The sequence below is a fragment of the Trichosurus vulpecula genome, chromosome 2 (assembly GCF_011100635.1).
Source record: "Trichosurus vulpecula isolate mTriVul1 chromosome 2, mTriVul1.pri, whole genome shotgun sequence".
Taxonomy (NCBI): domain Eukaryota; kingdom Metazoa; phylum Chordata; class Mammalia; order Diprotodontia; family Phalangeridae; genus Trichosurus; species Trichosurus vulpecula.
This window is the reverse complement of record NC_050574.1, coordinates 317,139,143-317,154,477: the sequence shown is the minus strand read 5'-3', so window position 1 is coordinate 317,154,477 and position 15,335 is coordinate 317,139,143. Positions and strand designations below refer to the sequence as shown.

The window sequence follows — 15,335 nt, the reverse complement described above, 5'->3', positions numbered from 1 at the left end:
TGCTCCTTTTCCCCATTCAGATTTCTTGGGTATACTGCCTTCTCCCTCTAGATTATAAGCTCTTTCAGGCCCAGGACTATCTTTTTCTGAATTTTTTTTATCCATGGCATAGAGTAAGCGTTTAATAAGTGTTTATTGACTGACCCACTAACTGGCTTTCTGTGACTATTTAGTGTAGAACAAACAGCCTTATACACTTAAGGTACCCTCTGAGGACTTCACTGCATGACATCAGTATAGATAGAGCCCCAGAATCTTGCAAGGGACCTTAGAAAATATTAAGTTCGTTCTTCTTGTTTATGGATGAAGACAAGGAAACTGAGGCTAAGTGAGATTAAGTGATTTACCCAAAATCACACAGCTGGCTAGAAGCAGAATACTTCATCATAACAAGCCTATTTCATCAAAGAAAGGTTAAATTGTGTTAATTGAACCTTTATTAGGTACTTGATACTTGATAGGTGCTGGGGACACAAAATGTGAAAAACAGCATACTCTTTGCTGTTTAAGGAGCTCATAGAAGTTTAGAATTTACTACTTTGTTTATGGAGGCAGGAAATTGTAGAAAAAGTTAAGATTTCTGTAAGAGGGGTTAAAGATTTAAAAAAAAAGTTGAAGGCTGAGAAAGGAAAGTTTCATTATCTGGAAAAAAAATGACATGTGTAGAGTGCCTTATTCCCCTGTGATGCCAGATAAATGTAGGATTACTTCATTATTATTTATTTCCAAAGCTTTTTTGAATGGAGCAAATAAAAACAATAAAAGATTTTTTGTAGACAGGGATTAGCTCTTGTCTGCCACGGCAAAGAGTGATTGAATTTTTTTCAGTCCAACCTTTCAACATATGTTTATTGCCTCTTTTATTCTAGGGCATATTTCCAGTTTGAGGTGAAACCATGAAGAGAAAGTAGAACAAATAATAATGCTTTTCCGAAATCGTTTTTTGTTGCTGCTGGTCTTGGCTGCTTTACTAGCCTTTTTGAGCATCAGTCTACAATTCTGTAAGTATGTCATTCCGGGGATCCCAGTTTTATTTTGCCTCTGTATTGCAGAGTATCGCAGAATGGAAGAAATGATTAAGGTATTCGTTCTTTATTCCCTTAGTGAATAATGAGGTGTGGTAAATCTGAGCTCTTTGTTGTGTTTATAATGTGAAAATGGAAAGTGAGTGAATATGTGTTTTCTAGTTTGTTTCAATTGTGTTTGTATATAGTTCATCCTCCCCTGCTCCCTCCTCCTTCTTTTGGCTAGTTGTGGTCTCTTTACTCTGCTTTCACAGGCTTACTAGGAATTCTCTCTGATTGACCCTCATCCCTTTTCCATTTTATCTGTTCCTGGGTCTGTGACTCTATTTTTGGTTGTTGACAAAACATTCTCTTAGTCATGAATCTTACTGATATTTGCCCCTCAGTAATTCAGTTCAGTTGGGTAACCCAAACTGTTGGAATTGCACATATGGAACTTTTTTTTTTGCAGGGGGGAAGGCAGGGCAATTGGGATTAAGTGACTTGCCCAAGGTCACACAGCTATTAAGTGTGTCAAGTGTCTGAGGCTGGATTTGAACTCAGGTCCTCCTGACTCCAGGGCCGGTGCTCTACTCACTGTGCCACCTAGCTGCCCCACATATGGAACTTTTAATGGATAGCTGTCATCCTTCTTATAATCAGTCTAGAGAAGGATTCATTGAATTATGGGAAAGAGAGCACAGTGGGATTGTGAAGGGAGCATATTCTGGGAATACGGTGTAGTTTGGGAGAAGTCAGAGTTTGGAATGAAATGACTAGGTGAGCAAATTTCTTTGTTTAAACACCAGGCTTATATAATAGATGCTTAAGAAATATTGTTGAAAACAAAATTATTGAAAATATTATTTTATCTTTTTTAAAAAAGAAAAATAATGGATCTATAGTTGGTTCATGAACTTAAAAGTGTAATACCTTAAAATGTTTGGGATGACTCAGTAGTTTGTTTATAATTTTTCATTCAAAAATTTTCCAGTCTTTGCTTAGAGTCAACTCTAGTTTTTATTTTGAAAAGTTGACAGGTACTAAAGGGTAGAAGTTAGAATAAGGGTTCATTCTATCTGCTTCATTTCTGTTTCATGAGTTGGTTTCCACGTCATTGAATTGGCTTGCTTGGTTTGCTTATATAACTCCACTGAAAGTACCTTCTGTTTTAGGACAGTCAATTTTAAGGCATACTTTTATAGGCACATTTTGCAGGGTGAATTATCCTGTGTACAAGGACTTTTTTTCTTGGATATACTGGTGATACAGAAGCATCTAAAGTTAAGACATGGATATTTTAACTTCATTTCTGCTCTTAGGTAAACTTTTATGGAAACTATTGTTTTTGTATTTCTTCCATTATTTTGGAAATTAGGTTGATCTACTTAGGTAATACTGAGGGTTATGATATAAGAAACTAGGTGGTAAAAGTTCAATTAAGTATATTCTCTGTATGACCTAAATTCTTTAGGTTTGCTGATTGTGAAATTAAATTAATTTCACATCAGTACTTTCTTTGACTAATTTGTAGATAGTGAATTAACAACATAAATATTTTTAAGTTGTATAATCAAGTATAACATCATAGGGTAATACCTTATGAAATAATATATTATGACAAGATATGTTATACTTATTTGTTTTTGTGTTTTGAAATATGGTATTCTTTGCTATGTTAATGGTTTTCTTTTTCTTATATTTTAAAGAGAGATAAGTCATAATGCTTTTTAAAATACAAAAAGTCATTCTTTGCAATAGTATTTTTCTTTTAATAAAGACACTGTTGAAATCCACTATTGAACAAACATTTTAATCATCTATGTAACAATATATTTGGTGTGTAGAGGTACAAAGAGGTATAAGATATGCTCCATTTTTTGCAAGGTAAACTTTAAAATGTTCCCGTACTACTGATACTGTGGAAATCAGATTGATTTACATATAACATACTTAGTATTATGGTGTAAGAACATAGATGGTGAAAGTTTAATTAAGTAGATTTTTTTGCATGAACTGGTCTTTAAGTGTGTTATTTAAAATAAATGAATTTTGCCCCATTGTTTTTTTTGACTAATTTTTTGAATATGAAAGTAAAAAATGAAATATTTTAATAGCTTTAAATGATAATTTTTTATTTTAATGTTTTGAATTATGGAATTGCTGGTATTTCTGACTTCATTTTTCATTCTTTAATACCACTTTTAAAATCTAAAGTCTTCCCTGAGCCCTTTGGGATCAGTATCTTTCCTAAGATCTCACAAAGGACTTTTTAAAACTTCTTTATTAAAATTATCATGTAATTTTGCATGTTATAGTTGTCTGTTTTTTGTAGGTTAGCTCCTTCCTAGACTCTGTGCTATATGAATACCAGAATGTTATAAAAGTTTTTTATGTTCTGGAGTGTGCCTAACATACCACTGCTAAGTAGGTTCTTAATAGATATGTGTTGAATTCTCAAATTTCTGATGTTAGAGTCAAAATTAAGGATATGTAAGAAGTATATATCTTTTGCTATTAGGAGAAAATACTGCGCTTAACTGACCATTGCTTGAAAATGTAATTGCTTAAATTGAATTGAGCATTTAAAAATAAAGTTGTGCATATGGTAAAGACCTTGGAGACTTAACAGATTCATCATGAATCATCACTTTATTTTTGTTTCTGCTTTTTCACTTGTAGGTGATTACCAGTTTCATGCTTTAATCTTTTATTTTTGTGTTTAGTCTTATTATGTTTCAAACATAGATAAGGAAGACAATCACTGGTCAGTTTTCTTAGCATTAACTGTGTGTGATTATATGGATTATTGTTTAAATAAACTGATGTTGAACTTCAATAACCTTAAGTGTCTGTTGTGTGCAAGGCACTGTTATAATCAAGCTTATTTTAACTTTTACCTAAAAGAAAGTTAAATAGGTTTATTGAGGGTCATAGTAAAATTCCTGAGCTCTGTTGCATGGATTTTGTGTTTCAGTAAATATCTTTCATGCTTGGTTCATTTTCAATTTTCATCCAGTACAGTAGCCTATTTTTTTTTATTAAGACTTGTAGATTGATGCCATATATAGTTAATATTTTCTAACTATTTTGAAAGAATTGGCCTTCACAGAGTCTGCTGTATGTAAGGCACAATAGGTACAAATGGAATAAGACTTAAAAAAATGGTTTAAAACCACTAGTGCCAGTTGGAATTTTTATCATAGCATTGTATAAAATCTGTTTGTTTTGTTACCAATGATCTCTTGACAAATCCAAGGGTCTTTTCTCAATCCTTACTCTGCTTGACCTCTCTGCAGCCTTTGATACTGTTGATCACTTTTTCCTCCTTGATACTCTCTTCTCTCTGGGTTTTTGGGATACCCCTCTCTCCTGGTTCACTGCCTAGCTGTATGACACCTATTTCTCTGTCTCCTTTGCTGAATCCTCTTCCAGATTATGCCTTCTAACCATAGGTGTCCTACAGGATTCTGTCTTGGACCTTCTTCTCTTCTCCCTAGAAGCTGTTTCATTTGGTGAGCTTATCAGCTGATATGGATTTAATCTCTTTGCTGATGATTCTCAAATCTACCTATCCTACCCCACTCTCTCTGCTGATCTCTAGTCTTGCATCTCCAACTGCATTTCAGATGCCTTAAACTGGATGTCCGGTAGACATCTTAAACTAAGTCCAATATTGAACTCATATCTTCCTCTAAACCCTCCCTGCCTCCTACCTTTCCTTTTTCTGTAGAGGGCAACATCATCTTCCCAGTCCTTCAGGCTCACAACCTGGAAGTCATCTTGGATGGATTCCTCACTCTCTCTCTCCGCCCCCCCACCCTCCAATCCAATCTGTTGCCACGGCCTGTCAATTTCACCTTTGCAACATTTCTCCCAGGCCCTCATCACCTCATGCCTTGATTATTGCAATAGCTACTGATGGGTCCGCCTGCCTCAAGTCTCTCGCTATTCCATTCTATCTTCTATTCATCTATTAAAGTGATATTCCCAAAGCATAGGTCCAATCATGTCATATATCTCTTGCCCATCCTAAGTAAACTCCAGTGACTCCCTCTTGCCTCAGGATCAAATACAGAGTGATCTGTTTGGCATTCAGAGCTCTTCTTAACCTAGTCTTTTCCTACCTTTCCAGTCTTCTTATACCTTACTCCCCACTACTTACTCTCTGCTCTAGTGCCACTGGCCTCTTGGCTGTTCTACAAAGAAGATACTCGATCTCTTGGCCCTGGGCATTTTCTGCGGCTGTCGCCTATGCCTGGAATGTTCTCCTGTGTCTGTTCCAACTACTGACCTTCCTGTCTTCCTCCCCAACTAAAATCCTACATTCTGTCTGAAATCTTTCCCAACTCCTCTTAATTACAGTGCCTTCCCCTTGTTAATGAATCCTATTTATTCTGTATATAGCTTGCTTTGTATATATTTGTTTTCATATTGTACCCCCCCCCATTAAATTGTAAGCTTCTTGAGGGCAGGGACCATCATTTGCCTCTTTTTTTGTAGCCCTGAGTTCAGCACAGTATTTGGCACAGAGTAAGTGCTTAATAAATATTGACTGAATGTTTCTAGTCAACAGAGGATAGTTGCTTCTGTACTTAATCCTTTGGTCCTTTGGTCCTGAAATGGGAGAAGTTTATGGGAAGAATAGGTGATAGTAGGAGAGAGTAAAGGAACTAAGAAATGAGAATACTACTTACTTGATCAATAAAGATAGCATTGAATTTCAGGAAGTAACAATGAATAGATTTGAGTTTGGTTACTGAGACTGGCTGAATGTGGTAAGCAGTAAGAATTTAGGGAGGAAGGAGACTTTTTTTTTAAAGCAGAATTACAAGATATTTGAAATTTTTATACTGTAAATTCCAAGAATATTTGCTTATGATTGCCTTCATTCTACAAATGATAGTACTTTATTTTGCCTCATTTACTTTTTGTCTGCCCTCTGCAATGGCCAGTTTTTTTGTAATGTTTGACAGTCACAAAACTGATCACTGAAATCTAAGACTCTTCTTTTTAATTTATCATCATTTTAAAAATTTTGTTTTTTTATTCTGAATTTAACAAACATCAAAAAAGTGAACATTGAAAGAAGAACAGAAAGAGAGGATTATATGAGAAACCACGAATCTCTCTTGTGTAAAGCTTTCTTAAAAAAACATTGTCAGGCATGGTAGACAATGCCTGTTGTAATCCCTGCTATAGGGGGAGGCTGAGGCTGTGGATTGCTTGAGTTTAGAAATTCTGAGTTTACCTGAGCACCTTACCTTCCAGGGTTGTTGTGGTGATCAAATGAGATAACATTTGTAAGGTGCTATATAAATGTTAGCTGCTGTTATTATTATTATTACTATTATTATTGTTATCAGCAATTTTAGCAGTGGATCTAGAGCATACATTTTTAGGTCAGCCCTGAGAGAAATCCCCTTCCCACAAATAGTGTTGTTGTTTGCCTTTATTGGTGTAGAGCTACCTTAGTTCTTTGGATTTCCTTCAATATTCTTTTTATTTGGGGCTGCTTCGATACTTAAGTGGATCCATTGGTTTGGCTATTACCTCCAGACTGTTTCACTTCCTCCTGTTCTCATCTTGTGTTACTCTACTATTTCTTTCTGTGAATCCTCCAGAGAGGATCCCTTTAACATGCTAGAAGCCTCAATCATATTGACTTTGAATATTTCCCTTAATTTTAATAATGGGGAAGATACTGAAACAAATGATCGTATTATCTTTTAGTTCAGGTTTACAGACTGAAGCATAATCCAGTACCTATTTATTTTTTTGGGCATTAGTAGTGAAAAATTGGTCTTGAATGGAAAATATCACCTAGAAGAGTACAAAGTACCTGAAAGCAAATACAATGATTCAGTAAGGAGCAAATTGTGTTGAGCAATCTAATATGCTGTGATAAAGTAATAGGAAGTACTGATATGGAGAAGCTATAGATAATCTTATCTGGATTAAAGTAAGGCTTTATTTTTATGCTCCATATTATGTTATTATTAGCAGATTAGTAAAATATAATCTAGTTCTGTGGTTTTTTAAACACTCTGCACTTGTATTCTGTGGATTGGAATTAATAATCTCGAGAATCTAGCCCAAAAGTTAGAAAATGATGGCTAGAGGAGATCTTGTATATATCCTGTTGTTAAACCAGGACTATTTCAGCAAAGGATTCAGTTGAAGCACATCCTGTTGTTAAGCCAAATCTATTTCAGCAAAGGATTTCCGTTGAACATGAAGTTGTGAGTGCCTAAATCTAGTGGATTTTGTTACTGTTGGGTGGATGAGTTGTGTTTAGGTGGTTAATTTTTGTGGCTTAGAATCAGTAGTATTCTCAGATATATTAGTTCTGTGACCAGTATTGTTTAATAATACACGATTAAAAACAAAATAGCAACCTAAAAAACCAAACCAAAAGCCCCCAGAACCTCTCAAACCTTTGCTATCAGCGTATCAGTGAAATGTAAGATTCCATTGAAAAAATGATGAAAAAGATTTCCGATGAAAAAATTGACATGGAAGTGACTTCAAAGGTAATTCACTGAACAAAATGCAATATACTTCAGAAAGAAAACAAAATAGGAAATTCAGAATTACATTGCACAATTATACCTCACATGATTACTTAATTACATTGACATTTTTTTTTAGTCCACCTTACACCAGTAACACCAGTCAAAAATGGGATGAATGGTAAAAATCGCAAGAGAATAATGCCTGATCCATTGACTGAACCTCCTGTGGTGGATCCTATTCATGAAGCTCGTATTTACTGCAATATTCCAAGCATTACTGAACGTAGTGCAGAAGGTAGGTTTTGCAATATTGTGTAACAAATTCGATGGCTAAAACAAAGTACTTTTTTCTTAGAGCTGTTTTGAAGAGTCATAAGGTTAAAATTCTTGGATTTGGGAGGGTCAGGGAGGAATAATGGTAGGAATAAGTACTTAGCCTTCCTTTCATGGAAATCAATGGGTTATAGGTAGAATTTTGCTTTGTAAACAGTTTTTTAAGGAACACTTTTTTGTATTGAAGCATTTCTCTAAAACCTAGTATATCTTAACACTGTTCCCAAAACTAATGTTTAAATTATACATTTCTTATATGTAGGTCATGCACCTTATTATTTCAAGCTAGTATCTGTTCATGTGTTAATTCGTCATGGAGATAGATACCCGCTCTATGCCATTCCTAAAACAAAGAGACCAGAAATTGACTGTACTTTGGTTGCTAACAGGTAAGCTGCTTTTAAAAAAATCTTTTCCATAATTATAATGATTTTTTGAAACTAACATGTTGTCTCCTTTGTTTTACATCACCAGCCGTTGTTGTACTTTATTTATACATTTTTATTTTTCAAAATTATAGAAGTGACATATTCAGGATCCTTTTTAAAAAATATGAATGGTAATTTTGGTTTGTTTATTTTTAAAAAATAAAATTAGGCTATAAGTTCCTTGAGGTCAGAGACTCTTGTCTTATTCTTTGTATCTTTTGGATGGCAATGTAGCACAGTGGAAAGAACATATTGGTTATGGTGTCTGGAGGCCTGGGTTCATATTTTGCTTCTGAAATTTACTACCTATGTGGCTTTGGCAGTCACTTTATCTCCTTGGGCCTCAAGTTACCTCATCTGTCAAATGACGTTTTAGCTCTAGATCCATGATTTTGTGATGCCCAACTAACATGATATCTTGCATCTTTAGCAAATATTTGAATGAATAAATGGAGAAAACATCAAGAATAGAAAATGGAAAATATGAATATAGAAATTTTAAGATCTTAAAATTATAATGGTAGTTAAGTATAAGAAAAAGTATCAAATGCTGAGGATGTATTCAGAAATGTGTAATATCCACAGGAGGTAGTGTGGTCATGTGGCTAAAGGGCTAGTCATGGTGAAGTGAAGACTTAGGTATAAGTCCTGCCTCTGACATAAACTAGTTATCTGACTGTGACTAATCATTTAACTCCTCAGAGCTCCCCAAGACTATAAATTGCAGAGCAAGTGTCATTGGTAGAGGTGATTTCCTTACCAAAAGTTACCTTAAACTAATGAGACAATAGATCTGATTTTAGAAAGTACTGACAATGGTCTTATTTTAAGTTTATTTTATATAGTAGAAATATACTTATAAATTACCTAATCAAAACACCCGGAGAAAGGATTGTACTTGATTTGGGTCCATAGAGGGTAACAGAATTGAGGTGTTATCAAATTTAATTCCTTTGGTCACTCACACCTGTTTAAAAACTCTTTGGCCTGAATTAGAACTTTTACTTCTCTCTAATGATGTGGCCTGAAATTTCATATAGTCACCAAATTGTGTTGATCACTTCCTAGTGTCAGATTTGAATCTGTCTGTACATTAGGTCTGGCTGTTTCAAATCAGTTCATTTTCCACATCCACAATGCTGTAGTATAGAACTCTGTGGCTTTTTGTTATAGGGAGATTTTCCTCTTTCCACTTATCATGTCCCTGTAGGACAATATCATATTAACTGTTAAAATTGTACTAAATCTGTCTGAACAACAAGATTATTGGATCTGTAATGGTTGGGACCTTTACTTATATGCTTATTTTGTATCCCTCAAAGTGCCTAGCACTAGGCTAGATATTTAGTAGATAACTCGTTGAATTGAATCAAATTACCTCTTGAGACTTGGATAGAAGAATATTAACTGATTTTAAGTCTTTGTAGAAAAATATTTTTCAAAGTTAATAGAATGCTGATTTTCTAGTTAGATGCTTTTTACTCTTGAATAATCATTCCATGAATTTACATGCATCAGCATTGTTACTTAATTTAAATTCCAATATAAACTATTTGAATTTACTTTCTGATAAGAATGCTACTTTTTTCTTAGTATTCCAGTGAAGAACTCATTACTTATACAGTTCATGCTGCAGCATTTTTGACTTTCTAATGGGCATGCAAAATAGCCTTGAGGGCCTATATTAAGCTTTATGCGTTAATGTTTGTGATATAAATAGATACTCAAAATGAGAAAATGAGGCCAGTTCTTTGAAATCTGTAAGAATTTTAACATTTCTATTATTTTCAGTTCAACATGCATAAGGATTTCTGATGAGGTCAAGGTCAGGTATATTTTTATTGAAGAAAAATTTATTTCATAGATTTGACTAATAAATACCAAAACTCATAATAATTTTAATGTTTAAGCAAAAAGTGTTATGCTTGAGGTTTATCCATAGAGTATACATAGTACTTAGTTTTATTAACTATTGTCCAAGAAAAGGACAATTATACAGTTAAATTAGGGCAAAATGAATTTTTATCTGCCCCTGCCTCTATCAGATCCACTAACATCAGTATAACAGTAGAATTTGTATAAGAAAGAAGCTTCTTCTGATAAAGAAATACTTGTGTCCTCCGACAGAAGTTCTGATTTGATATCTTATTAAAGGGTAGAGACGACCTTGTCTTCTTGTAGATTATGCTAGCAGCAGCTTTGGTAGGTTTAATACCAAGCTGGAAAGTCATTGATTATAGTTCTGGTGATAGACTGTATGTCTTTGGTTTAGGGGCTAGCTCAGTTAAATTCAGAGAGGTTTATCACCAGGTTGCCCACAAGTTGATTTTTTTTCTGCCTCAGCACATACTATATTTGTGGAGGGGTCAGGATCTGTATAAGTGAAAGAAGTACCCACACCAGTGAGCTCATAGATCTTTGAAATATTGAAGTAATAATTCCATAAGTGAAAATTTCTGAATATGGATTTCCTTTATATGGAGATATCTAAGATCACAAACTACCTCTTACAGGAAGAAAAAAACCTAATTGGTAATTCAGTTATTTTTAACATAAAAAAGTATTTACGACAAATCACACAGTGAAAACATGGAGAATTTAGGAAACTATTTCCTGTAACTGTCTTTAGCCATGTAACTTAAATTCGATTTCCAGATTATGCCCACAGAGCTTTTGCTTAGATTCTTAATCAGAATCCAGAGATGCTGAGAAAATCATTTTTTATATCTTGAGGGGTAACCTATAGTTTATGAAGATCTTAAAGTAGTATTAAAGTATTAAAAGCTTTGTTTTCATTTTATGAAAATGTTAATTTCCAAGATTGCAAACATTTTTGTGTATTAAGTTTTAGGAAAAAATTTGTATTTTCTGCTGTAGTGAAAAACATAATGTACCCTGTAGTATTTAGGATAACATCATTTAGTGTTATGCCAGGTTTAGCACATTATAATTTTAAGATGTACCTTTACAAAGTGAAGTTTTGAGATTTATGTTTTTTTGTCAGGTTACTGAAATCATTTTAGCATATTTAGAGCCATGATTGCATCCATTTAAAATGTCACTGTTAATGGAGTTCACGTGGTGAGAGTTTGCTGTGAGAACAGTTTGATCTTTGCCTTTTTCCTTACTGTTGCTTGTTTTTAATCTAGCCGTTAATGTCCCTCTTTCTGACACTAAGCAAACATCTGCATTTCAGTAGTCAGTTGGAAAGTGCGCGTAAATTCTTGTTATTTCATTAATCAGGGAAAATTATTTATTACTAGATATTTTGCTTTTAAACTTAATTTTATATTAATACACTGCAAAGATTAAAACCTAAGGTTTTACACTGGTTCTTTTTCTTTTTCTTGGCCAGCCAGTGGTTTGACTCAAGGTGCGTTTAAATGTGATATAAACATGCTGAAATGCTTTAGCTTTAATCATGGAAGTGAAGTGCTTATCATATGCTTTTATTCACTACAAGGTTAATTCTGTAAAAATTCTGCTTTCATCATCCCATACACCTGCTGAAAAACCTCCACTTACTCAATCTAAGCTCCCTGGCATGGCATTCAATGCCCCCTACAATCTGTCCACAGTGTTTCTAATTTTATTTTCCTCCACTCCACAGTTAAATCCTGTACTGTCCTCTGAACATGACCAGCACATTTCTACCTTTCAGGCTTTGTTCATGGCATTCCTGTTGTCTAGAGTAACTTCCCTGTCCTTCCCATCTATTTAAATCCTATTCATCTTGCAAGGCCTTGCTTAAATCTCATTCGCCCATGAAGTTTTTCCAGACCACTCCGGCTTGAAGTCCTCTCTTATTCCTTTGAAATCCTATGGCAGTTTTTGTCCGTACAACTCATGATATTTTGCGTATATATTTTACTTTCCTAACTCGATTGTAAATTTCCTTTATAGTCTTACAGGATAGGCATTCAGTTGTTTGTTTGATTTATATCAAGATGAGTTAAATATTATCATTCTATAAAGTTGAATTTTCAGCTTTATATAAGGGCAAGACACATGAAAAAATTGGAAAGTAAGAGTGTATAATAAAGTGCTAAATTATACAGTAAAATAAATATGTGAAATAGAAGTTAAAGGAAAAAATGAGTATAGTCTGAACTTTCTAAGAAAAGCTTTAAATAGGAGGTGAAGGACTCAAGCTGGGACTGGAAGAATGACAGTTGTATTGATGATTGATTTAATAATAATTAAATTTTAATATTAAAAATCTGGTAATCGGTACATCAGTTGATGATTTTATATGACAGCACGTCACCCTTAAGTTTCTGCTTGCTTCTCTCAGAAATGGTTAGGTTCATAACCCTTTGTCCAGGAGCCAGGTGGTAAACTTGATCTTTAAATATGGTCGGTGGGTGAGAGGGAATAGTTAGTGTCAAAGTCGCAGGAGCCTACTAGACCTTGATTAGCTAACTAGCTAGCTCCAGAGAAGTTGAATTAGAAAACCATGATTAGGTCTATAGAGGAGGCCTGGAATTTATAACAAAGGGAGATAACTCAAGAGCATACAGATAATTGGGAGCTGCTTGCCCATGGATGCATTTGTAGATCTAAAACTCATCGTCTTAAGCGTGGACTAAAAATGTTTATGAAGAGAGACCATAGGTATGAAAAAGCATCTAACTTTGAGCAATATGATTTCTTACAATAAACCATTCAATTTTATCAATTTGTAGTTTTAGTTGTATTATTATATAAAACATTTGTTGGACTAAAATGTATTTTGGTTTGTCCTTTTTAGGAAACCAAACCATCCTAAACTTGAAGCTTTCATCAATCACATGTCAAAAGCATCTGAAGTCTTAATGGAAGGCACTCTCAGTACCCTGCCTCTTTATCCTAGTCATTCACTGTGTGAAATGGGAGAACTCACACAGACAGGCAAGTTTCCTTTTTGTTCTTTTCAGTTTCCCAAGAATGGGTTTTCCTTTAGAGGTTGTTTTCTGTGGTGGGAAATATTACCTGGTCATGTTTTTACTTGATTATTTTTAAAGTTTTTTATTTTGAAATCTGTTGCCTTGCATGTAACTTTAATCTTCAAAAAACTTATTTGGGGACATAATGACCAAATGAGATAATGTATGTATGTTAAACACTTTGAAAACCTTAAAACTTTATATAAATGTTAGCTATCACTATGGGCTATCATCAGCTTTTGCTGCATCAGTTCTAGTGTTGACTTCCTAGCATTCATTGGGAAGAAATTTGACTTGAAAAGATTGACCCTATCCTCTACCACATCACTAGGACAAGTGAGGCAGTAATTAATCTTACTTCGGTACTTCAGGGATCTATTGCAGTTGTTCTGGGTACTCTCCCCATGTTTTAGTCAATAGTCTTCTAGAGTTAGTGTTTCCATGCAGATGATGAGCCTCCCCAAATTTAGCTAGACTGGTTGTCAAACCACAGAACACAGTCACTAAACTCTTAAACTAAGCTTTTCCAGCTTTGTGTGGAACTTATCATATTTGGTTTTTTTTTGGCATAACTTTTGAGACCCCAGTGTCACTTCTTTAATATGATGGTTAGAGTAGCAATTAGTCTCTAAAAAAAAAGAATTGTCACAGTACATCAAACCAGTAGCCCATCCAATCTGTATTTGGTTGGCTTCTGAGAAATGTATTCAAGGTTGATGATGTAAGAGAGCATAATTTTATTTGTGAATGCAGCCTCAGTTTCAAATGTTTAGGGACATTCCCTGTACATTTATTTCCAAGTCCCTTTAATTAATTAGAGATCAAAGAATTTATCAAAAATTTACTCATATAAACTTTGATATCATATGTATTTTAAATCTGCTATACTTCTTGAGGTTCAATTCAACAGCATTAAGCATCTTTTGTATATGATGCACTACATTAGGTTCTGGGGGATAATAAAACAAAATGGAAAACAGATCCTCTCCTCTATCTGGTGTTCCATTCTACTGCAGATAACAGGTTCCTCAAGTTTATATTTCACTGTAAAACAGGACTTTCTTTTTTGATAGCAGAAATACTGTTTTATCTCTTTCTGGTATTAAGGAGAGACTCACCTGTTCTAATATTTTAAGATTTGATTGCATTCAATTCAGCAAACATTAAATATATAGAACACTGTACTATTCACTTGGAAAGAGATGAAATTTAGATAAGACAGGATTCTTTTTCTCATATGGAACTTAGTCTAGTTGAGGCTATTGCATATACAAAAATAACTAAATCATAAGAAGTCCTGAGGAAAATACAAACTGTGATAAACAAGTCACTTTTTAACATATTTATGTTCTTCTTGAGTTCATAAACTTCAGTCATATCCCCTCATTGTAGTGTGAAGAATTAGGAATTTTTTTCATCTTTTCAGAGTTCCCCCACATAGTTTAGTAATTTACTTTCTCTTTTCTGGCCTTATTTGCATCTTCTTTGAGATTTGTATTCTGGGTGTCTTCTGTGGCTCATGGTTTTATGCAGAGGTGACAAGTGTTTTCCTCTTTGTTTTTCCCCCTTCTTGAGGATGGCTAGCATATTGTTTATCCTTTTTTGGCTGTAGTCAACAGCACATTTTCTACTTCTTCTTGAGTATATCAATGACTATTGGACCTCTTCTTTTGATTGTACTTGATAGATTAAAGCCACCAATTATATAAACTTAGTTTGGATTGTCTTTTCTTAAATATATTATCTTGCACATGCCTACATTAAAAATTCATCTCTTAGTTTTCTACCTAGCCATGTAGCTTTATGAAATCTGTGTGCAGTTTTTCATCATCAGCTTCCCATTTCACTACTTGGGATTGCTTAGTGGAGTCTACCAATTTTCAAATTTTACTGTACTCTGCCTTTTAAATATTAAGATAAAAGGATCTTTAAGAGTTTAAATTGCTTCTCTTGAAACAGTAGTTCCCACCAGCTCAGGAATGAGAAGGTCAAGTGAGATCAAAAAAGGAGATTACTGAATGAGAGAATAGTTGCATATTAGTAGATTTTAAAAATTTATTTACATTTGGTTAAAAGAATATATTGAGCAAGTTGAAGCTCCATTCTTTCCTACAAATTGAAGAATACTTG

At 34.1% G+C, this 15,335-nt stretch overlaps 1 protein-coding gene across 2 annotated transcripts in view; it reads left to right on the top strand.

Moving 5' to 3' along the window:
- PXYLP1 (2-phosphoxylose phosphatase 1) overlaps nt 1-15,335 on the top strand; it is a 52,919-nt gene that overhangs the window by 34,940 nt on the left and 2,644 nt on the right. For both annotated transcript variants that reach the window (XM_036742812.1, XM_036742813.1), the window contains exons 2-5: nt 870-1,001; nt 7,656-7,814; nt 8,115-8,241; nt 13,031-13,170. In XM_036742812.1, coding sequence (XP_036598707.1) covers nt 923-1,001; nt 7,656-7,814; nt 8,115-8,241; nt 13,031-13,170 — 505 coding nt within the window. In that variant the 5' untranslated portion in view covers nt 870-922. The remainder of the gene's footprint in view (nt 1-869; nt 1,002-7,655; nt 7,815-8,114; nt 8,242-13,030; nt 13,171-15,335) is intronic.